General features: G+C 34.3%; 1 protein-coding gene across 9 annotated transcripts in view; it reads left to right on the plus strand.

The window, feature by feature from the left end:
• Positions 1–24796, plus strand: part of KCNT2 (potassium sodium-activated channel subfamily T member 2) — a 364447-nt gene that overhangs the window by 153273 nt on the left and 186378 nt on the right. For all 9 annotated transcript variants that reach the window (XR_007148220.1, XR_007148221.1, XR_007148222.1 and 6 more), the window contains exons 9-12: positions 16263–16443; positions 17631–17795; positions 19767–19903; positions 23773–23836. Coding sequence is in view for 6 of the 9 variants with exons in the window: in XM_047840789.1 (XP_047696745.1) it covers positions 16263–16443; positions 17631–17795; positions 19767–19903; positions 23773–23836 (547 nt within the window). In the remaining 3 variants the exon portion in view is untranslated. The remainder of the gene's footprint in view (positions 1–16262; positions 16444–17630; positions 17796–19766; positions 19904–23772; positions 23837–24796) is intronic.

Here is a 24796-nt window from a genome sequence, read left to right on the forward strand (position 1 = left end):
TTAACCTAGAGTTGCCATTTTTTTTTTTTCTGATAAATACGGGTTTAATGATACATTGTTCTTCACACAGATGGCTACAGAGGGTTTATAATCCGGGATATATAGCCATGCAACACAGACCAATTAGCTGAGTGGCTTACCAGATACAGTGCTAGATTGGCTTTTCAAGGAACATATGTTGAGATACAGAAATATATACCAAGGTCACTTTCAAGAGACAGATATAAAATTCCTATAGTAGTAAATTGACAGACTAAAAACAGAAGTTTACATTAGAAACTAAATCAAAACAAAATAAAATATGAAACAAGCAAAGGGGTCTTACTAAATATTAATTACCTTAATGATAGATAGGAGTAGAATAATACTAATAACATCATATATATCCTCTATCATTTGTCTAGTAATAGAAAGTGAATATTATAATAAATTCAACCTCTTAAAAAAATTAAATAATTTTCTCCTCTCTCCACCTGCAAAGTTTTCCCTAATATTTTTTACCTTATAACTTTTTATCCATTGCCTTCATCTTCTGATGTCTATAGGTCATACTGGAAAATCTACAAACATTGGTTGAAAATCAAATAAAACATTATACCTCTCAAAAACTGTATTTGTTTCATATGGTTTGAGTCATGTACTCAATCTCTTATCCTTATTGATTGTGAAAGTTTTAGATGACATGTAATTCCCAAGGGTATTTTTCTGTTTTTCTGTATATTTAGTGTGTTTGTGGTAATCAAGTTCTGAGCAGGTATTTAAGGATGTATTTTGTCCTCTAGTCTGCATAGTTTAAGTGCTTGGCCACTTTGATTCAGAAAATCTTGCCAAGGTACCATGCCATAAAATTCCTTAAGGATTTTTATTCTGTAACAGTCATTTTTATTTTATTTTTTATTCTTTTTAAGTTTATTTATTTATTTTCGAGAAAGTGAGCAAGCAGGGGTGGGTCAGAGAGAGAAAGAGAGGGAGAGAGAGAGAGAGAATCCCAATCAGGCTGCACATTGTCAGCACAGAGCCGGACTTGGGGCTCCAAGTCACGAACTGAGAGATGATATAACCTGAGCCAAAACCAAGAGTCAGGTGCTCAACCAACTGAGCCACCTAGGTGCCCCAAAAGTGATTTTTAAAACAGACATCATCACAAATGGGTATTCATAAAACTATATTACATTAAGGTAGAAATGGCTCTGTGAAATGGCTCTGTGAAAGTTTTGAAAGTCCAGTTTAAGCCATTGTGAATATCAACCACAATTATGCAAAAACATAAACACATGCATGCATGGCAAAAATTCTCTACTTTACAAAATGCATAGTTTCAAAAATAGGTGTATTTAATCTTCGTAAAATAGAAAACCTATAAGTTAGATATAATTAAGTATCTATTTAAATAACAGCGAATATGGGGATGCCTGGGTGGCTCAGTCAGTTAAGCGCCTGACGTCGGCTCGGGTCATGATCTCAAGATTCGTGAGTTTGAACCCCGCATGGGGCTTTGTGCTCACAGCTCAGAGCCTGGAGCCTGCTTTTTATTCTGTGTCTCCCTTGCTTTTTCTACCCCTCCCCTGCTTGCTTGCTCACACATGCGCACATTCTCTCTCAAAAATAAATAAACATTAAAAAAGAATGGTGAATATGAATGTATGTGTAAAAATAATATAAGAAGAGCAAATTTTGTTGGTATTTTCCCCCCTAAATACTAACATTTTAACATTCAAATCATGAATATTCTCATATGATGATATACTTAGTAGTTACCCAGGTCAGTGAGTGAACTATATAAATAAATACATATTATATATATATATATATATATATATATACACACACACACACACACACACATATATATATACATATATATATATGTATATATATATGCAGGCTTACATAATTGTATGAAAATTCTTTCATTCAGGCAATCTCAGAGATAACTTGTCCTTTTTAAAACATGTCACTAGCCTGTTATTGACATTTTAGCCGAGAAATAGTGCTTAATCTTTTTTTTATCTTGACTGCATTACCAAGAATTAGTTGTCAGTTTCCGTAAATGATGATAGTGAACCCTCCAAAGGTCAGCTAATATCAGCATGACTCTGGTCTTTGTAAATAGTTAAATATTATGAGTTTATTTTGCAAATTGCCTAACTTTTCTTTTTGGAAAGTTGAGAGTTGCAGGTTTGAGAAAAGATTGGACAAGATTACAGCTACTCTCATTAATTCATGGATGATTGTTTGCTGCTAATAACTCTGTTACTAACTCCATAGTAAAGAGGAACAGACATGCTACTTTCTCAACCCCAGTCTCTTTCCCCATAGTCTATGCATATACTGTGTTTATTTTTAATGTTTATTGATTTTGGGAGGGGGAGAGAGAGAGAGAAAGAGAGAGAGAGAGGCAGACAGAGACAGACTGCAGGAAGTGGCAGAGAGGCAGGGAGCAAAGGAGAGAGAGACTCCCAAGCAGGCTCCATGCTATCAGTGCAGAGCCCCACGTAGGGCTTGATCTCACGAACTGTGAGATCATGACCTGAGCCAAAATCAAGAGTCTGATGCTTAACCAACTGAGCCACCCAGGCACACCATGCACTGACTATAGTGCTCTAATAGTACATTTATTTTCTTGTCAAGTGAAAAACAAAGGCTTTATATCTATTTTGTGTAGATAGTTGATTCTTATATTTGACTCATTTTTGTGCTTTTAGTTCTTTTATGCTGGGCTGGAATTTAAATAAATACATTACTAAATAAATTACTAAATAAGTAAATAAATAAATAAATACTGAATTCATTGAGCATTATTGTGTGTCAGACATTTCACTGAGCATTATTAGTTTATTGTATTCCAGAACCAAATGAAGAAGTTAATATTATTACATTTACTTTCCAGTTGAGGATAAGGTTAAAAAGATTAAGTAATTTACCTAAGTTAGCATTAATCGAGTTATAAGTTAAATGTTTGATTATTAATTTATGGTATGATTATTAGCAACATTATAAAGTTGGGGTTAAAATCATTCACTTTAGATTTAGAAGCTCTTTTATGTAGATGACGGTGTTGTATTCATATCTACATCTCTATTATACAGTACAATGCTTTATTTTAGTAAACCATCCATAAATGTATTTGTATGAATACACATGACTTACCTTTATGAGTAAGGTTACCCTTTTTCTGTTATGAAACATTTAAGTTTTATAGCACCTATTGGTTTTATATAAATCAGTTTGTTTCTTATTTAAAATTTACAGGTATTTTTAAGAACATAGAAATTTTAAGAAAATCATATTAATTTACATTTTTCCATTTCAAAATCAATGAGTATAAATGAATATGAGTAATTTTTATGTGGATTAACTAAACAAAGATAAATTGAACATGGTGTGACATTGTTTTATTTTTTCCATCTTAAATTGGAATAAAATATTTAATTTCAAATGTTCAGGCAGACAATACAGGATAATAAGCAAAATTTTTGTTACAATTAGATATCCACTAAAATTCTAAGCAAGACTTTTTGGTTTTAATGTTACGGCCCAGTCACAAAACAATTTTAAATTTGATTACTATAAAATTTAAAGGCAGGAGTGTTTATTTACATCTATCAGCTATGCTTATTTAGTTTTAAATTCTGCATTATTAAATTCTTCCACCACTTTCAATTCAAGATATAATTTAAACAGTTTAACTGAGTCTTTGACTGACTGAAAAGATGTATCTCTTATGATAAGGCAAAATAGGATATTTTTATTACCAATGTGGACTATTTGAACACATTCTTAGATTTAGTTTATCAGAAAATCTGCACCCATCATTAAAATCACTTCTGGCTACAGGCACAAAATAATAATTAACTGAAATTCATCAATTATGATCAGGGAGAAGAGGCAGTTTTTGTTTAATAAGAGCTCCAAAGACATATATAAATGAAGTAAGATAACAATCTATATTAAAATGGTTATAATCACTAAATGGTTTCAGATCCTTAGCTAGCATGTTGTAGCATTCATAGTTCTTGGAAAAATAGCTAATATATAAATAAAATATTAATGTTTATGAATAATGCAAATCAAAAGTATGTCAATGCTGTATTAGCCTTAAGAATTATATGATAAAGTAACAATAAACTATCTGTGTATCTATCTATACTGAAGATACACTTTTTTTCTTTAATTGAAGTACAGTTGACACTGAAGATATATGTCTTTCATTCCTTCATAAAAGGAGCTGAATTACTGTTTGGAAAGATAGCTTAAATGAATGATCTAAAATTATTTTTTAGTTGAATGATTGACATAGAACACTAATATACATTTTTATATTTCTTAACTTCAAAATATTGCTAGATGTGTTACTATAACCAAAATAGATTATAATAAGTTGGCAGATACTCTTAACATTCTCCACATGTTCCATATAGATACTCCATAACTGGTATCAGGAAATGATGCTATAGCCAAATAATATGATGAGAATAGTCCAGTTTCTGCCTCGTATTAAACTACTCCACATCTTAGTTTTTACTTTTATAAAATTATAACGCGGAATGATACTTTTCAAAATACTTTTTAAATCTAATTTTTATGATTTGGTGAGGAGGTTTGAGAGCCTTTTTTTTTCCTTTTTGCTTAAATAGTGTGAATGTTCTTTCTTTAGAATTTGTTAAGCTTGTGCAAATTTCTGCAAAATTCCCTTTAAACTGTTTCTACCCTTCAAGTAACATGATTCTTCTAAATAAATATAAGAGAGCAAAAAGGAAGTAGTTTCAAAAGTTAACATGACAGTGACATTGGAGTCCAGAATGTATCGTTATTTTAGGCTGATTTCTCTCTAATATCGAGAGTAGTTTCTTTCATAAATCATAAGCTAGACACTTTCCATATTATGAAAAGTTCTATAACTAACATGGTTGAGTTTAGTATTAAAGTATGTAATATTCATGAACAGTGGCAAGTGTGTGATTTTGGGTAAAGTCTTTGATTAGGAAGTAGTTAAATGTAGCAAATAATTCAATAACTCATGTAGTTTTAAACATGTTAGTGACATAGAGAGTTTAGAATGTAATGAGAATAAATATAAGTTTTATAAATACAAGTCAATTTCCAAATTTCAAATTTCCAATTCTTCATTTATCATATTATTTAAGTAGTACTACTAACTGAAACAAATGCTGGAGTTACGAATACTAATTACTAGGGAGAGTAAAACCTAATTCTCTTGTTTATAGAACTTGAATATTTCAAGTGATATTGATTGAAAGGTGGTGGGAAAGTCCATAGATTTATGGAATATTGCATTTGCCTCCCTTGACAAAGAAGTATTTAGTCTTGCCACTTATATTAGATTCCACAGTTAAGTCAGTGGCCATATAAAGATTTTGGATGCTTTTTAAAAATTAATAAATTGTATTTAGTTTATATCTGAAGAGGTTAAAAGGCTTGGTGACTTAAATATGGCAGTAGAAGTCCATAAACGTTATTATGTGCTTAGCAGTATTTTAGGTGCTCAGACAACATGGATAAAGAAAGCACTTGGCCTCCATTCATACAGAGGATTATAGACAGTGGACACCAAACCCAACAAATGATTAAAACTTTTTATTTTTTTTTTTTTGAGTTTTTTTATTTTATTATTTTTAAATTTACGTCCAAATTAGTTAGCATATAGTGCAACAATAATTTCCGGAGTACATTCCTTAATGCCCCTTCCTCATTTAGCCTATCCCCCCTCCCACACCCCTTCCAATAACCCTCTGTTTGTTCTCCATATTTATGAGTCTCTTCTGTTTTGTCCCCCTCCCTGTTTTCATATCATTTTTGTTTCCCTTCCCTTATGTTCATCTGTTTTGTCTCTTGAAGTCCTCATATAAGTGGAGTCATATGATATTTGTCTTTCTCTGACTAATTTCACTTAGAATAATACCCTCCAGTTCCATTACATAGTTGCAAATGGCAAGATTTCATTCTTTTTGGTTGCTGAGTAATACTCCATTATATATGTGTGTGTGTGTGTGTGTGTGTGTGTATATGTGTGTGTGTGTGTGTGTGTGTGTGTGTGTGTGTGTGTGTGTGTATATATATATATATATATATATATATATATACATACATACACACCACATCTTCTTTATCCGTTCTCCATCAGTGGACATTTGGGCTTTTTCATACTTTGGCTATTGTTGATAGTCCTGCTATAAATATGGGGGTGCATGTGTCCCTTCAAAACAGCACACCTGTATCCTGTGGATAAATGCCTAGTAGTGCAATTGCTGGGTCATAGGATAGTTCTATTTTTAGTTTTTTGAAGAACCTCCATACAGTTTTCTGGAGTAGCTGCACCAGCTTCCAATCCCACCAACAATGCAAAAGAGATCCTCTTTGTCCACATCCTCGCCAACATCTGTTGTTGCCTGAGTTGTTAATGTTAGCCATCTGACAGGTGTAAGGTGGTGTCTCATTGTAGTTTTGATTTGTATTTCCCGGATGATGAGTAATGTTGGGCATTTTTTCCTGTGTCGGTTGGCCATCTGGATGACTTCTTTGGAGAAGTGTCTATTCATGTCTTTTGCCCATTTCTTCACTGGATTATTTGTTTTTTGGGTGTTGAGTTTGATAAGTTCTTTATAGATTTTGGATACTAATCCTTTATCTGATATGTCGTTTGCAAATATCTTTCCCAGTTCTGTCGGTTGCCTTTTAGTTTTGCTGATTGTTTCCTTCCTGTGCGGAAGGTTTTTATTTTGATGAGGTCCCAGTAGTTCATTTTTGCTTTTGTTTCCCTTGCCTCCGGAGACCTGTTGAGTAAGAAGTTGCTGCGGCCAAGATCAAAGAGGTTTTTGCTTGCTTTCTCCTCAAGGATTTTGATGGCTTCCTGTCTTACATTGAGGTCTTTCATCCATTTTGAGTTTCTTTTTGTGTATGGTGTAAGAAAGTGGTCCAGGTTCATTGTTCTGCATGTGTCTGTCCAGTTTTCCCAGCACCACTTGCTGAAGGGACTGTCTTTATTCCATTGGTTGTTCTTTCCTGCTTTGTCAAAGAATAGTTGGCCATACGGTTGTGGGTCCATTTCTGGTTTCTCTATTCTGTTCCACTGATCTGAGTGTCTGTTCTTGTGCCAGTACCATGCTGTCGTGATGATTTCAGGTTTGTAGTATAGCTTGAAGTCTGGGATTGTGGTGCATCCTGCTTTGGTTTTCTTTTTCAAGATTGCTTTGGCTATTTGGGGTCTTTACTGGTTCCATACCAATTTTAGGATTATTTGTTCTAGTTCTGTGAAGAATGCTGGTGTTGTTTTGATAGGGATTGCATTGAATATGTAGATTGCTTTGGGCAGTATCAACATTTTAAACAATATTTGTTCTTCCTATCCAGGAGCATGGAATATTTTTCCTTTTTTTGTGTGTCTTCTTCAATTTCTTTCATAAAATTTCTATAGTTTTCAGTGTATAGATTTTTCATCTCTTTGGTTAGATTTATTCCTAGGTATTTTATGGTTTTTGGTGCAATTGTAAATGGGATGGATTCCTTGATTTTTCTTTCTGTTGCTTCTTTGTGTATAGGAATGCAACCGATTTCTGTGCATTGATTTTATATCCTGCAACTTTGCTGAATTCATGAATCAATTCTAGCAGTTTTTTGGTGGAATCCTTTGGGTTTTCCATATAGAGTATCATGTCATCTGCAAAGAGTGAAAGTTTGACCTCGTACTGGGCGATTTGGATGCCTTGCTTTCTTTGTGTTGTCTGATTGCAGAGGTTAAGGCTTCCAAACTATGTTGAATAACAGTGGCGAGAGTGGACATACCTGTCTTGTTCCTGACCTAAGGGGGAAAGCTGTCAGTTTTTCCTCATTGAGGATGATATTAGCGTTGGGTCATTCATATATGGCTTTTATGATCTCGAGGTATGCTCCTTCTATCCCTACTTTCTGGAGGGTTTTTAAGAAGAAAGGATGCTGTATTTTGTCAAATGTTTTCTCCGCATCTATTGAGAGGATCATATAATTCTTGTCCTTTCTTTTATTGATGTGATGAATCATGTTAATTGTCTTGTGGATATTGAACCAGCTCTGCATCCCAGGTATAAATCCCACTTGGTCATGGTGAATAATTTTTTAAATGTATTGTTGGAGCCGGTTGGCTAATATCTTGTTGAGAATTTTTGCATTCATGTTCATCAGGGAAATTGTTCTATAGCTTCTCCTTTTTAGTGGGGTCTCTGTCTGGTTTTGGAATCAAGGTAATGCTGGCTTCATAGAAAGAGTTTGGAAGTTTTCCTTCCATTTCTATTTTTTGGAACAGCTTCATGAGAATAGGTGTTAACTCTTCCTTAAATGTTTGGTAGAATTCCCCTGGAAAGCTGTCTGGCCCTGGACTCTTGTTTTTTGGCAGATTTTTGATTACTAATTCGATTTCCTTACTGGTTATGGTTCTGTTCAAATTTTCTGTCTCTTCCTGTTTCAATTTTGGTAGTGTATATGTTTCTAGGAATTTGTCTATTTCTTCCAGATTGCCCATTTTATTGGCATATAATTGCTCATAATATTCTCTTATTATTGTTTTTATTTCTGCTGTGTTGGTTATGATCTCTCCTCTTTAATTCTTGATTTTATTTATTTGGTTCCTTTCCTTTTTCTTCTTGATCAAACTGGCTAGTGGTTTATCAATTTTGTGAATTCTTTCAAAGAACCAGCTTCTGTTTTCATTGATCTGTTCTACTGTTTTTTTTTGGTTTTGATAGCATTAACTTCTGCTCTAATCTTTATCATTTCCTGTCTTCTGCTGGTTTTCGGTTTTATTTGCTGTTCTTTTTTCAGCCGTTTAAGGCGTAAGGTTAGGTTGTATATCTGAGATCTTTCGTCCTTCTTTAGGAAGGTCTGGATTGTTATATACTTTGCTTTTATGACCAGCTTTGCCACGTTCCAGAGGTTTTTGGTTGTGGTGTTATCATTTTCATTGGCTTCCATATACTTTTTAATTTCTTCTTTAACTTCTTGTTTGGCCCATTCATTCTTTAGTAGGATTTTCTTTAGTCTCCATGTATTTGTTACCTTTCCAAATTTTTTCTTGTGGTGATTTTGAGTTTCATAGTGTTGTGGTCTGAAAGTATGCATGGTATGATCTTGATCTTTTGTACTTGCTGAGGCATGATTTGTGTCCCAGTATGTGGTCTGTCCTGGAAAACGTTCCATGTGCACGAGACAAGAATGTATATTCAGCTGCTTTAAGATGAAATTTTCTGAAGATATCCGTTAAGTCTATCTTGTTCAGTGTGTCATTCAAACCCATTGTTTCCTTTTTGATTTTTTTATTACATGATTTGTCCATTGCTATGAGTGGGGTGTTGAAGGCTCCTACTATTATGGTATTATTATTAATGAGCTTCTTTATGTTTGTGATGAATTGATTTATATATTTGGGTGCTATCACGTTCGGTGCATAAATGTTGTTAGGTCTTCTTGATGGATAGACCCCTTAATTATGATATAATGCCCTTTCTTCACCTCTTGTTACAGTCTTTATTTTAAAGTCTAGATTGTCTGATATAAGTATGGCTACTCTGGCTTTCTTTTGTTGACCATTAGCATGATAGAAGGTTCTCCATCCACTTATTTTCAACCTGAAGGTGTCTTTAGGTCTAAAGTGGGTCTCTTGTAAACAGTATATAGATGGATCTTGTTTTCTTATCCATTCTGTTACCGTTTCTGACTTTTGATTGGAGCACTGAGTCCACTGACGTTTAGAGTGAGTACTGAAAGATAGGAATTTATTACCATTATGTTGCTTGAAGAGTTGGAGTTTCTGGTGGTGTTCTGTGGTCCTTTCTAATCTTTGTCGCTTTTGTTATTTATTTATTTATTTATTTATTTATTTATTTATGTGTCATCTTTTCTCCCCTCAGAGAGTCCACCTTAAAATTTCTTGCAGGGCTGGTTTAGTAGTCACAAACTCCTTTAATTTTTGTTTGTCTGGGAAACTTTTTATCTCTCCTTCTATTTTGAATGACAGCCTTGCTGGATAAAGATTTCTTGGCTGCATATTTTTCTGATTCAGCACATTGAACATATTCTGCCACCCCTTTCTGGCCTGCCAAGTTTCTGTGGATAGGTCTGCTGCAAACCTGATCTGTCTTCCCTTGTAGGTTAAGGACTTTTTTTCCCTTGCTGCTTTCATGATTCTCTCCTTGCCTGAGTATTTTGTGAATTTGACTCTGATATGCCTTGTTGTTGGTCGGTTTTTGTTGAATCTAATGGGAGTCCTCTGTGCTTCCTGGATTTTGATGTCTATGTCTCTCCCCAGGTTAGGAAAGTTTTCCACTATGATTTGCTCACATAACCCTTCTACCCCTATTTCTCTCTTACCCTTCTGGGACCCCTATGATTCTGATGTTGTCCCTTTTTAATGAGTCACTGATTTCTCTAATTCTGAAATCATGCGCTTTTGACTTAATCTCCCTCTTGTTTTCTGCTTCATCATTCTCCATAAGTTTGTCCTCTATATCACTGATTCTATGTTCTCCCTTGTCCATCCTTGCCATGGCGGTATCCATTCAAGATTGCAGCTCAGTTATAGCATTTTTTACTTCATCCTGACTAGCTTTTACTTCTTTTATCTCCACAGAAAGGGACTCTAATCTATTTTTGACTCCAGCTAGTATTCTTATTATTGTGATTCTAAATTCTGGTTCAGACATGTTGCTTGTATCTGTGTTGGTTACGTCCCTGGCTATCGTTTCTTCCTGCTGTTTCTTTTGCGGGTGAATTCCTGCTGAATTCTGTGGTTCAGGCTGTGCAGATTGTTGTGTTAATCCTCAGGTCAGTTTTCTAGGTGTGCAGGATTGTTTAATGTTGGTCTGGCTGTATTTAATGGATGTGAGACACACAAAAAACTTCCTTGTTGTTCTGCCATCTTGGCTCCTCCCCCAACTTTTTCTTTTTCTTTTTTTTTTTTTTTTTATTTGAGCAGGATAAGAAAGATTAAGAGTATATATGATGGTCAGTATAGAAGTAAAGACTTGGAAGATGTGAGGAATTAGAAATTAGTGATGACAAAATCTTGCGCAATAGGGTTCTAGACAGAGAGAGTAGTCCATGACAAGGAACATGCCTCTTATGTTGATCAGAGAGCAAGAATGCCAGTGTAGCTGGGTAGAGTGAAACACAAGAATAAGAGTATAAAATAAGTCTGAAAGGCATAGGGAAGGGTCAGATTGGTTAGTGTGTTATAAACAAATCTAAGAACATTAGCTTTTAGTCAAATGAAATTGGGAGCCCTCTTAGGGTTTTCAGTAGGGGAATAGCATGATCTGACCTATGTTTTCATAGGATAACTCTGGCACGATGGTGATAGGTTTCTAGGAGAAGGATGGGAGTGTTCACTGTAGTGCAGGGCAGAGAAGATGATGGCATGAAATATTGCAGTAGCATGGTGAGTAGTGATAGTGGGTTCTGGTTATATTTTGAAGCTTGAAACAGTAGGGTTTGATAAGGGTTTGGATGTGATTTGTGAAAGAAAGAGACAAGTCAAGGATGACTCCAGGATTTTGACACTATCAACAAGAGAGCTGGGTTTGCCAACACTGGATTTGAAGAATTTGTTAAGAGCAAATTTAGAGAGGAGTTTTTGGATTCAGTTTCGACGTTAGAAATATTAGAAATAAAAGGAGGATGTTTAAAGAAGATTTGGGTGCTACTTTACGTTTCAGGAATAGCAGTGAGGCTGGTGTGGTTGGAGGGCAGTGAGTAAGGGATGGTCTTTAGAAGATAAGATCTGAGAAGAGCCAGGGGCTTTTGGATTTTATCCTGAATGAGATAAAAGGGCATTGAGAGTTAGGAACAGAGAGGGAACAGATTAGATATATAACTGAAAAGGATTACTGTTTTCTTGGGCTAGATATTTAAATATGGTATGCCTTATTTTCTTATGGGAAGAAGAAAGTAAATTCATTTAATTATTACAAAAATAATAATTGACTTAGAAGATAATATATTAATATCCATTTTTAAAAAATGTAATGACATTGTTATCCATGGACATAAGCAGTGACCCAGTAAATGAAACTCTAAATGAAACCAGTTGGTGGGCCTATTCAAAATCAAAGAGAAACTCTAAAAGTAATTCAGTATATTTACCTTAATAGTTCTTAAAAAAGTTGATTTTTGTTTTTATGTAATAATATCAGACATGTAACAGCTGGTGTGGGAGTCTTCATTTTCATGTTGCTTTAGTGAGTATTAAGGAATATCAAGTCTTGAATCTTAAATGTGAAATTTATAAATATGTGAAAGGTTCATATAATTTTTCTAGGTCAAGTAAAATGGCATTTTACATAAGGATTATAAGAAATGATTGCAAGTATTGATTAACTACAGTTATGTCAAAACAATTAAATATCTTAGACTGTAAGATGATGCATTCAGTAAAATTTATTATGATTTATATAGGTTGTGATAAGTTTTATCACTTGTACAGTTTGGTGAACTGAAAAACAAAAGTTCATGGTTACAAAATTCTGCAGCTCCTCTCATGAGGGGGTGGCGTCTATTTCCACACCCCTCCAATGTGAGCTGATCTTGTGACTTGGTTTGGCAAACAGAATGGGGCAGATAAAGCTAGGTTCTTAAGAGGACTTTCAGTTGCCCTTATTGCCCTGAGACAGGAAGGAAGATGGTTTAGTCTATTTGAGGATAAGTGGTCACATGGAGAAAAACCAAGCCAGGCACACAGACAACGACGAACACTGGCCATTTGGCACAGGATTGAGGCCATCTTGGACCTTTCATTCTAGCCAGACTTCTAGTCCAATGAGCCACGTGAGCAAGCCTAAGAAAACCAGAGAAACTTCCCATGTAACACAGAATTTATCATGTGAAATGATAAATTTTTACTGTTTTAAGCCATTGAGTTTTGGGCAATTTGTTATTCAGTGATAAAAAACTGAAACGCATGAATGAAATACTTTTTGGAGTTTGCATATATTATCTGAGTATGGTTTAACCAGGTGTTTTTTGGTTCATTTAGCAGTTAGTTAATCAGTGCCTACCAAGCACTTTGTGCTCAGTGCTCTAGGAAATAAAAATATACAGTTTAAATAGTGTCAGTAGGGTAAATAATAGTTGAGTTGGGATAATAAGTATTAAACTCTAAAAATTGGTATTTGTATAAGACATGAACTCATACGCTCTCAGAATTCAGCAGGAACTTCTGGAATTTCTTGAAATTGAGATTCAATAAGGTCTATGAGGGAGCTTCATTTTTGAGCTAGGGTTCAAAAAATAGAAATCGTAGTATGTGTTGCAGGAAGAGGGCTCTCAGTTGAAGGGAATGGATTAGGCAAAAGTAGAAATAGAGGGTAAGGATTATATACTATGATACGTATACGATGTAAATAGTAAGTGAAAGGGAGATAAGTTTGAGAAAACATGGATTAGATCCAGATGCTAGAGTCTAGTTAATTCTGTATGTATCACATATCTATTACCAAATAACAAGTCACCTAAAGAGGAGTGCCTTAAAACAGCACAGTTTGTTGTCTCTCACAATTCTGTGGTTGGTAACTAGGCAGTGTTTCTCCTGATCTCACCTTCAGTACTCTTGGCTTCAGTCATGTGATGGCCTGACAGGAGTTGGAGCATCCAAGGTGGCCCTACTCTCATGTCTAGCAGTTGGTGCTGGCTCTCAGCTGGGACATTTTGGTTTTTTCCACATGACCTGTAAGCCTTCAGTAGATTGTACCAGTCCACTTCATAGAATTGTAGTCTCAGTCTTCTAAGATGGTGAGAACAAGAGCTTCAGGATCTTCTAAGATCCACACTCTGTGACCCACACAGCATCACTTCTATAGTATTCTGTTGGTCAAAACAAGTTAGTAGGCCATTAAAATGTAAGGACGTGGAGAACTAGTTTTTGCTTTTGATGGGAAGTACAGCAATACCACACTGCAAAGGGGTATGAACATAGGAAGACTTGATTTACTGGCATCTGTCATAATAATCTATCACACCATGAATTAAAGAGTGGTGTTAAACAGTAAGAATCCAATGGCTGTTTTGAACCTGAGATTGGCATATGTGTATGTAAGCTTTGTTTAAGAATGTGAATATGGCCCTTATGAATAGGTCATTTTAAATATGAGAGCAAACTGAAGAGCAGGAAGTAAGAGTAGGGGACTTTTCTAGTAGTTTAGGGTAAGATAATGTTTGAATTACAAAATGGACATTTTTATCTATAAGCAGGAATTGACATTTAATGTGTAGTTATGCAAAATATAGTAAGCCTTCACATTTGAATTTTTAAAGATGTATAATTTATCTTCACTTTTATTTTCTACTATAGTATAAAAGATAAGTATAAATTGTTTACATTTTCAAATATATATTATTGTAAATAAAATAAAAAACCTAATCCACAAAAATGTTTGTTATCAAACAGTTGTTCTCTTTGGTTATGGTAAGATTTTATCTGAATAGTATTATAATTAGCTTGACTATTATACTGCATGGGGCAGCTGAGCAAATAACCTGATACAAATGAACTCATGTGACCTGGCAGGCAGCTCACAGAAAATTCCTAAGCATAGAACAAGGGCAATTTTTACATTCTGAAAACCTGGAGTTAAAAAAAGGAAAAAAAAAAAAAAAGAAGGGGCACCTGGGTGGCTCAGTAGGTTAAGCGTCTGACTTTGGCTCAGGTCATGATCTCATGGTTCGTGAGTTCAAATCCTGCATTGGGCTCTCTGCTGTCAGTGCAGAGCCCGCTTAGGATCCTGTTTCCCTCGCTTTCTGCCCCTCCCCTGCTCAGTCTCACTCCTCTCTCAAAAATAAATGAAAATATTTTTTAAAAAAAGGAAAAGAAGAAAAGAACAGTTTCTGCCTCAGCAGTAAAATGATATCAAGTACTCTAGGATTTCTCTTCTGTCCCTTGATTTAACTACTTGTGTGTTTACCCAACTACCTAACTATCCACCTGCGTATTCTCTGCCTTAGAAAAATAAAACAACAAAAAAATATTTAAGATAATTAAACATGTTTTATATGTAACTTAAATAAATAAGAAAATTATCTTAAAAGGATAGAAAAGGAATTTCTTGAATTTAAACATTGAGTACTATTTATTCATGGTCGCCAAAATCACTCTATGTCTGCTCGTTGTGCATAGGGGTTGGAATGAGTGTCCAAAAGTAAACACAGATTGTTTTGGACAGATTTGTAGAGGAATAATTTACATGCCTTATAGTGCACTCATTTTAAGTGTAAATACCAACCATTTTAAATGCATTTACAGAGTTCTGCAGTCATCACCACATTCCCGTTGTAGAACATTTTCTATTACTCTATTCCCACCATCAGCCCCAGGCAGCCACTGGTCTGCTCTGTTTCTCTTTTCTGGGCATTTTGTATTAACAGTATCATAAAGTCTGTAGTCTTGTACGTCTGTCTTCTTTCACTCAGCATGTTTTTGCGATTTATCCATATTGTAACATGCATCAATACTTGTTTTTTTCCCCCTTGCTGAATCATATGCCATCATACACTGATTTATGTTACAGATATGATTTATGAGAGATATGACTTATATCTCCAAAAATGTACAATATATATGTTTATTTCATAGTGTCACCATGCCTTTTATTTATTTATTTTTATTTTTAGTATTATTATTTTTTTAGCCTGTAGTTGGGCTATTTTTAGTGCTCTTTTAACCATTTTACTTTGGGGACATCTTGTAACAATTTCTATGCTACTCTCTGACTTAGCTTTGTACAGATGGTGATCTCTTGAGAGTGAATTGGCACCTGTTAAATCCTCAAACCTTTCATGTATACATGAAACACACACACACACACACACACACACAATATACACACATATTATACAATAAGATAGCTTCCTGTAAAAAAAAAAAGGCTATCACTCTTTTACAGGGAATAAATTTAGCAATTTCTGTCTCTATGTTCCCTGGCATGCATTCAAAACGTCTGTGTAAGTCAGCCATGAAATTCAGTCTATTCCTTTTACATTCTACTCAGGTATACTCTGTGATATTTTGGCTACAACTTTTGATTATTAATAAAAATAATATTATATTTGGTTAATTAGGTAAAAACTTAAAAATTATGTTTTCATGAGAAAAAATATATTGTACAATATAAGATTCCAACTCACTGAATGTGCTTTATGTAATGTGCTTTGGCTTTCAAAAGAATAATAAGAAATAATGTGCCCAATTTAAAAGTTTTAATTTTAATGCACATTTGTTTCCTTAGCATTTGTGGAATCCAACATCTTGAACGGATAGGAAAGAAGCTGAATCTCTTTGACTCCCTTTATTTCTGCATCGTGACATTTTCTACTGTGGGCTTTGGGGATGTCACGCCTGAAACCTGGTCCTCTAAGCTTTTTGTTGTTGCCATGATCTGTGTTGCTCTTGTGGTTCTACCCATACAGGTAAACACAGCCAGCTTAAGTTTTATAGAAATGTATAAAGCCTTATAAAATGAAATCTTCCATGCTTAGAATGAAATGTGGGCGGTTTATTAATCTATTAACACATGTTATTATTGTATCTAGTCAATTAATTAAAATGGCCTCAGGCAATTCCTTCTCACATTATATTAGAAACTGATTTTTTTACCCCTATTCACGAGTGATAAAGCTCACATCTCATTCCAGTTCTTGAAGATGTTTCTTTTATATAGAGGGTATTTAACTTGTTAATTATAAGATCACAGGATTTAGTTGTAATTATAGAATGATAGACCAAGGAAATAAACTTATGAAGGTTTGACTTCTTTTGATTCTTGAAATAATATAAAAGCTGAACATTGTAGTAAGCAAAAATGGATCGCATTTATTGGTCAACTAAAACAAAATCTGAAGATGATACATAAATATTATGCAACGTTTTGGGAGTGGATAAGGTGGTCGCAAAGGGACAGAGGTATAAAAGGAGACTAAAGATGAGTAGATGCGATCTGCAACTCGTTCTTACAGTGAGCTTTTGGGTGCCTGTGGGTGAGCAGGTTAGAAATAAGATATGGCAAATACAAATCAAATTTGTATCTTCCATTACAAACCCTTGGCCACAGTTTATCTAAATATACTTTATGTAGGTATGAAAAAGATCTTCCCACTCCTGTTCAACCATGCGTGTATTCCTTCCTGACATCCCTCCTCTATTCCATCTACTTCCCTTACATACCAACTGCTGCTATGCAACTAGAATGTGGCCGTGTGTGTTGGGTATCTCTCATTGCATGAGATGTGTGCTGAACTTGGTAGAAAAATGTAGAAGAAATGCCATTGAGGTTTTTCTCTTTGATGCAGCGCATGGCACATCATGGCTGCCTGCTTTCCTGGGCATAAAGCAGAGGCACAAACCTTTTAGTGCTGTTATGATATAATAGGAAATTCATATTAATATGTTTCTATAGAGACCTGAAACCCCCAAGAAGCATTAGCGACCTCTGCAGCAATCACATGAAAAGTCTGTTATTGAAGGGAATGTGGATAATTTGAATCTCAATGAGTTCCATCTAAGAAATTGAGTATATCTAATAAACAATGGATGTATTGCATTGGTTTTTATTTTCATGCCTAGTGTTTTTCATTCATATGTGGAAAATGCATTACAGTTTGAACAGCTGGCCTATTTGTGGATGGAGAGACAAAAGTCAGGTGGAAACTATAGTCGACATAGAGCTCAAACTGAGAAGCATGTTGTTCTGTGTGTCAGTTCACTGAAGATTGATTTACTTATGGACTTTTTAAATGAATTCTATGCTCACCCAAGACTTCAGGTACATTAAAATTATGTTATGCATTTTACTGGATCATACCTAACATATTGTCAAAGTCAATTAACTGAAGGTGCAGCCTGCGTTCTGGAGGATTTTATTTATATGCTCCAATTTAGAAAGAGTAAATGAAGAACTACAAATATAACTGGGAACATAGAAAAAATGCTTAAAGAATACACAGTATTTTAAGTTTCCTTCTGTATCTACACTAAAAGACAGATGGAATTATGTTAATGCTACAGAGAAAGGTTTTCTTTGAATTAAAAGGATTGTTTTTTTTTCTCTTTTGGGTAATATATAAATGATATTTTTATGAAACAGTGAAATTTAAAATAAAATATAAAACAATGAAAAAGTAATTTCACAGTATCATCTACTTGAAAATATCAAAAATTTTATCAAGTGTTGCTGATAGAAATGTAGAAGTCTGAAATTTCCATTTTTTCCTTTGTTTCCTAGAATGTAACTAGGTCGTATAGTAGCAATGAATCACCAAAAATTGGACAATAACTGGCTGAATTGAGAACACTAATTCAGAAAAAAAAATCTCTTCATCTGTCTATGCAGATAAAATCTTCAGATACTTTTCCACTTGCCATGGTAGTGGGCCAGTGTAGATTTAGGTAATCTCCTTTCCTGCTTAATGCACTTAATTTAGGTCAAACAGGAAAGAGCTACTTGAATGTCTTGTATTTCCTCAGTAAAGTTGTCAAGAGGTTGGACAATCTTAAGGTCAAGACAGTACTGAGTACAGTTCTAATTAGATCTCCCTTAAATTGACTTTTGGAGAACTTAAAAAAAATTTATTATTTATTTATTTGTGTGTGAGAGACAGAGTGTGAGTGGGGGTGGGGTAGAAAAAGAGGAAGACACAGAATCTAAAGCAGGTTCCAGGCTTTGAGCTGTCAGCACAGAGCCCGACGAGGGGTTCGAATCCATGAACCATGAGATCATGACTTGAGCTGAAGTTCAGCCCTTAACCAATTGAGCCACTCAAGTGCCCCACACTGGAGAACTTTTAAAATACTTAAAAAAATATTTTTAAAAATACAATTTACAAGTGATACTTAAATTACATGATACATTCTTTTGTTTTCATATAATTTGCATTTTTGAAGAAATACCATATTTATTTTTATTCTTATGCATATTAAATAATTGCAGGTTTTCTCTTTATAACCCATAAAGAAAATCTATTTTGGGGAAAATTTGAAGCCCCAAATTTTGATATATAGTAATTTATTCTGATAAATATCAATATGGAGAGTTCTCAAAACTGCCCAGATTTCTACTGGATATATTTTAGAGTGATAAAATGGTGAGTGTTTACCACAGAATTGTAATTCCTATAACCTGTGTATTAAACTATTTTATCACTCAGAATACCTTTGTGTTTTCTCCAAAGGACCATTATTTTGAAATACATGATCTTAAACTGTTAAATTTACTTTGTATTATCAATATTCTTATGAATCCTTATCCATTCAGATATTCATCAGAGATTTTTCATTATTATCAATAAATAATAATATGACCAAATGATATAAATCACCATCCTAGTTTTTCAAACAGTAAGTAACAATTTGAAGTATGAATTGATTTTTAAGCACCTCTTCCCTGTGTGTATTGTATATTTTAGAATTAGCCTGAAGTTATTACTGAAAACTTCATAGGCTGGAAATGTATACATAGTAAGCACCAGTTACTTTCTCTTCATGGTACTAATGAGACTGAAAAAGATCAGGATTATTGTATTTTGTTTTATGTGATTTTTATATGTCTCAGTTATGTTTATTACAGTGTCATGTTAATTAATATATGCCCAGGTTTTAAATGCAGATTTTTAATTACTAGTGAAAGTTTATTTCTCTTTCATTGTATTTCTAAATGTTCTTAGATATTCTGTTTACTTATGTAATATAAAACACAACATTATTGATTTCATCCTATTGCCCATTTTATTTTGAACAGGATTATTATGTGGTGATTTTGTGTCCTACTGAAATGGATGTGCAAGTTCGGAGGGTACTGCAGATTCCAATGTGGTCACAAAGAGTTATCTACCTTCAAGGCTCAGCCCTTAAAGATCAGGATCTGTTGAGAGCAAAGTAGGTATCCCTATCTATTTTCCATCTTGCAATACTTTAATATCTTTTCTCTCCTCCAAATTTTAGCGGTTTTCTTCTTGAAAGGTGTATTTACGTACTTTTGAATACAGGGTCTTGCCTTTATCCTACTGCTGGTCAAATTGAAAGGTTAAAAATATAAAACCAGTGTTTTGCTCCTCTTTCTCAGTGTGAGGATATTCAGTGGACCGTGTCCACACAACACAATAAGGAGTGTGGCATGGTGTAATTAGCTGAGTTATCCAGACCCACTGTTAGAGTAGTCTCTGAATCCTTGAATACTGTTTTTATTCCACAAATAAAAATCTTGTGCCAAACATTATGTGAAATGCCAAAGCAGTTTGAGTCACGGTTTAAATTTTTAGAGTTTGTATTATATAGTGGGCAGATGACACTTCTGTTGCCTGGTGTTAGAGTTGTCCCTGGGGGCTGGAGGAATCAGAAGAGTAACTGAGTCTTAGTTGCTCTTTTCCTGTTGCACATGTGCTAGCCAGCCTCGCTTAAAGGTGACATAGGCGTAGGCATTTGTCACAAATCATGGGGTTGTTCCATATAAGCAGAGTGAAAGCACGGTTGGGCAGACCATGGACACCAGGGAGTCAGGGCATCTGCAAACAATACCCATAGCTTCAGAAGCCAGAAGAAATCTTTAGCAGAGGTGGTTTTGCTACATGTTTTTTGTTGCTTTTAAAGTTTTAAACATGTCTTTGTTGGGGAGGAAAAAATATCTTGTCCCTTTCTAGGTCCTTCTAGCTGGACTAAGAATCAAATTGACAAGAGACAGATTAACAAGAGAAAATCAAATTTAATAGTGCATGTACAGGGAATCCATACGGATGTGGAACTTTCAAAGATAGTTAGGCAAAAGGAGGTATATATGTTATTCTGAACTAAGGAGAAGGGGTAGAGGAGAAGGGGTAGAGGTCTTCCAAGGGAAGGAAAATAATTTACAGGAAGATGAAAAAGAATAATTAATTTGGTAAGCATATGTTTGCTGGGCCACTCAGAATGGGACATGGAAAATTTTGATCAAACAGGCCTTGCTAGGTTCCTCCCTCCCTATCCTACCTAGTTTATATCCTAAGGTAGTTATCTATGGTGATAGCTCTCTTCCTGGAGCAGATTTTCTCATCTAATCTAAATTCTTCTTAGGCAGTGAGGAGGGAGATAAAGACCTTTTCCTGAATCTGCTGGGTTTTGATTGCTTTTTAGCTTAAAATAGTCTTCATGCCAAAGTGGCCCATCTTGGGGTGGCCTGCCCTTGGATCCTACATCTACATATTTATCCTTGAGTTGTCTTACAAAGTCTTTTAAATATGTCTCCTCACTGAATTTTAGAGCATACGTTTTTTTTTTCTTTGTTGTTGTTTTATTTTTTTCTGGATGTCTTGGTACCTGTGTTAATGGGTATGGGTGTGTTTGTGCATGTTCTGTGTGTGTGTGCATGTGTGTGTGGTGTGTATGTGTGTGTGCGTGCAGGATGGTGATGGAAAAGAACAGAAGAAAATTCTCACACTCTTTTTTGCTACATACTCCTGCAAGTTGATGACTAGATATTTTGTAACTGGAACTTTGACACTACTTTTGATTTAGATGCAACAGGTCACTTAAAGTGAGATCTTCAATGATTTAATACCTTCTGAAACAAAAAAGTTAGTAGAAACTATCAGGATATAATGAATGGTGCATAATTAGGAAATTTAGTTTCTTTGAAAATATATTAGTTTTTTTGGCGGATTAAATACTTCATAGTTGTCACTGTACGTACAGTAGTTAAGTCAGATTCTCCCAGTACCTCAAGTGAAAGATGACTTTAGGTGTTTGCTATTTGCTATCTAAACGCATAATTTGGGAACTCTAAAAAAATAGTTGCTTAGGCACTAACATAACTTGCATCTTTATATTCATCTGCATCGGTAGTCAATATGTTTATTTTATTGTATACATTAAGTTCTTCACATAAGAATAATTCCCATATTATGTTCACTATGAATTTATGTGATAAATGAAGCCTTTTCATTATGTAATAAATTAAGCTCTTAGAATTATCTGGTAGTATTTTAGCTTGATACTATAGAAAGTAGCAGAATTTGCTGCCCCCAAATGTGCCTCCAAGGCAGGATTATCACAAGCTGGTTATTTTTAAGGAAGCAGTAGACTTAGGAAAAACTGAAAGCCAAGTAGAAGTTAACCCTTTTTGTAAGGGATGTTTACATTTGTAAGGAACATCTCAATCCATAAGGCTGGCTCCCCCTCAGTGCCTGCAAGAGGAGGATAACTCCATCTCTGGAAATTTTTGTGAATGAGAAGGCAAAGACCTAAATCTGCATAACAATCTTACCCTTGTTTACTGTGCTCTCTTGATAGGTCCCATATCTGGTTCCCCCAACCTTTAGCCAAACATCTTTTGTCTTTAGCTGAAGAAGGAGTTTAAGGTGGTGGCCTCATGGGAGAGGAGTTAATAGTTTTCCTTTGTGTCTCCCACTTGTACCTTATACAGGAAGTATATATATGTGTTGTTAAACTTGTTTGTTTTTCTTCTGTTAATCTGTCTTTTTATTACAGAGGGGTCTCAGCCAAGAACCTAGAAGGGTAGAGGGAAAATTATTTGCTTATATATTTATTAATTTCACAATTTAGAATTAGCATAATTCATTTATTATTAATAGTATTAAAATGATTTCTCAGCAAAATCAACCACATTTACAAGAATCATTCATTCATTGGAAATTAAAAAGGATGATAATGAGGATGAGAGAGGTAGCAGGCTGGTAATACTAAAAAATCTGGGTTAAGAAAGAAGTATTCATTTTATGTTCATTTCTTATCCTAATGTCATATAAAGATTTGGGATTTAATGTTAACTAATACATTCTTCAACACAATTTCCCATGCAAGAAACAAGGAGTAGGATCCTCCAAACCAGTTCCAAAGGTCAGTTGCATGAATTTTGAATTGCTTTGTTGAAGATGATGTTTTGAAAATGTTATGCAATACTCATTATCTTATAACCATGGCTTCATATTTTTCCAAAACTGTTTGGTTTGGTCTAATTTCATGGACTTTTCTCTTTTCGCTGCATAGAAAATATAATTTTTGGGAGGGGGGAAGGTTTATTTTATCATAATGAACCAAAAAGACAAAACATTTCTTATTTTGAAATTAACTTTTTGATGCTTTTATTTTTTTTAAGGATTTTTAAAAAAAATTTTTAAGTAATCTCTACACACAATGGGGGGCTTGAATTTACAACCCCTGAGATCAAGAATCGCATGCTCTAGGAACTGAGCTAGCCAGGCACTCCAACATTTTTAGGTTTTTAGAACATTATTCATCAAGCACTGAAACATACCGTTTACCACCAAATTTAAGAAATGTAGAACTTTAGCATAAGGGACAGTGGTTTGGAACAAGATGATGAATCATCTCCAAGAAATGTAAATGTATAGTAGAGTTTGACTTAAGAATACTAATTAGCTCTGTTCCTTCTCTCCTAGTTAATTGAGTAACTTTGCAGTTAAAATGTAACTAATCATAAAATAAAGACCAATACAACTCCCTGAATTTAAACAAAGCACATACATGAAAAAATATATAATCACAAAATTTGAGTACTTTTTTTTTTTACTTTTGTCATTATGATCTATTGAGTTATAGCCAATTCAACAATTGTTTTGTTCACAGTTAAGTCCAGTCATGATCTGCTAGAAATCTAACTTTCATTTAAGCCTAAGGATACTCATAGTTTATTTATACTTTGTGTACATTGGATTAAGCATTGGGATTCTATTTTTCAGACAATACACAGATATTTCAGTGTATGATTATTTTGTTTTTCTGTCTGTATTTAGGATGGATGATGCTGAGGCCTGTTTTATTCTGAGCAGCCGTTGTGAAGTGGATAGGACATCATCTGTAAGTTTCTAAATTTTCTTTCATAAATTGTGCTTCTTACCTTAGAAGATTGTTTTTTGGATTTAAAAAAAAAAATCTGCCAATGTTAAATATAGGTAACTTTATTACTAAAGGGAAGCAAATATCTCTGAACAGTCTTTGCTATGATATATGAATAGTTGCATTATGGCCTATATCAGTAAAACTGTTTTTGAGGTAGTTTCTACTAATTCTTGGGTTTTCCATTGATCAAAATGAAATGAGTCATATACAAATAGAACTGGACCATTTTTTTAATTATGTATGTCCTTTGCTATGTAATTTTGTTAAAATGGTCTCATTTTCCTCAACTAAAACAAAGCAGATGGATCAGGCAGTCTGCACTAGAATCAGTTGGAGGGCTTCTAAAAAAGTATGCATTCATGAAAATTCTATTCTAGATATATGAGGTAGGGATCCAGAATCTGTGTGTTTAAAAAGATTCCCACGTGGTTGGGAAGCACATTCCAACTTGGCATCCTTTGGCTTAGATGATCTCTGTGATGTATTTTTATCAGACTTAAGTTATATAAACTCATAATTAAATTGTATAATTTACTGAATTATAACTTCTATTTTTAAACATGCATTCTAATTTTATTGTTTTTAGAAAGTACTTTATTATTTTATGTTGAGTAGATACTGTTAACTCTCGTGTTTCTAAGCCAGTGAGTTTATCTCTAGCCATATCTGTGGTGCAGAGACAAAACCTTAGTGTTTCCTGTAGTGACTGAGGAAAAGGTAATATTGCATGGGTCTTTCTGGGACATGATTTGCTTTTTCCTGGAATAGTTAATAAGACCCTCTTGTTATATTAATTTAGACTATGAGTCCTGAATGTGGCAAGCTCTGTGCTCTCCTGTTTACCTCACTCTAATTTACCTAAAGTGTTTATTGATTTTTAAACCAATTTTCTCATCCTTTATTTGAAGAGGGTTGTTA

Source organism: Prionailurus viverrinus, chromosome F1, assembly GCF_022837055.1.
Source record: "Prionailurus viverrinus isolate Anna chromosome F1, UM_Priviv_1.0, whole genome shotgun sequence".
In the NCBI taxonomy this organism is placed as follows: Eukaryota; Metazoa; Chordata; class Mammalia; order Carnivora; family Felidae; genus Prionailurus; species Prionailurus viverrinus.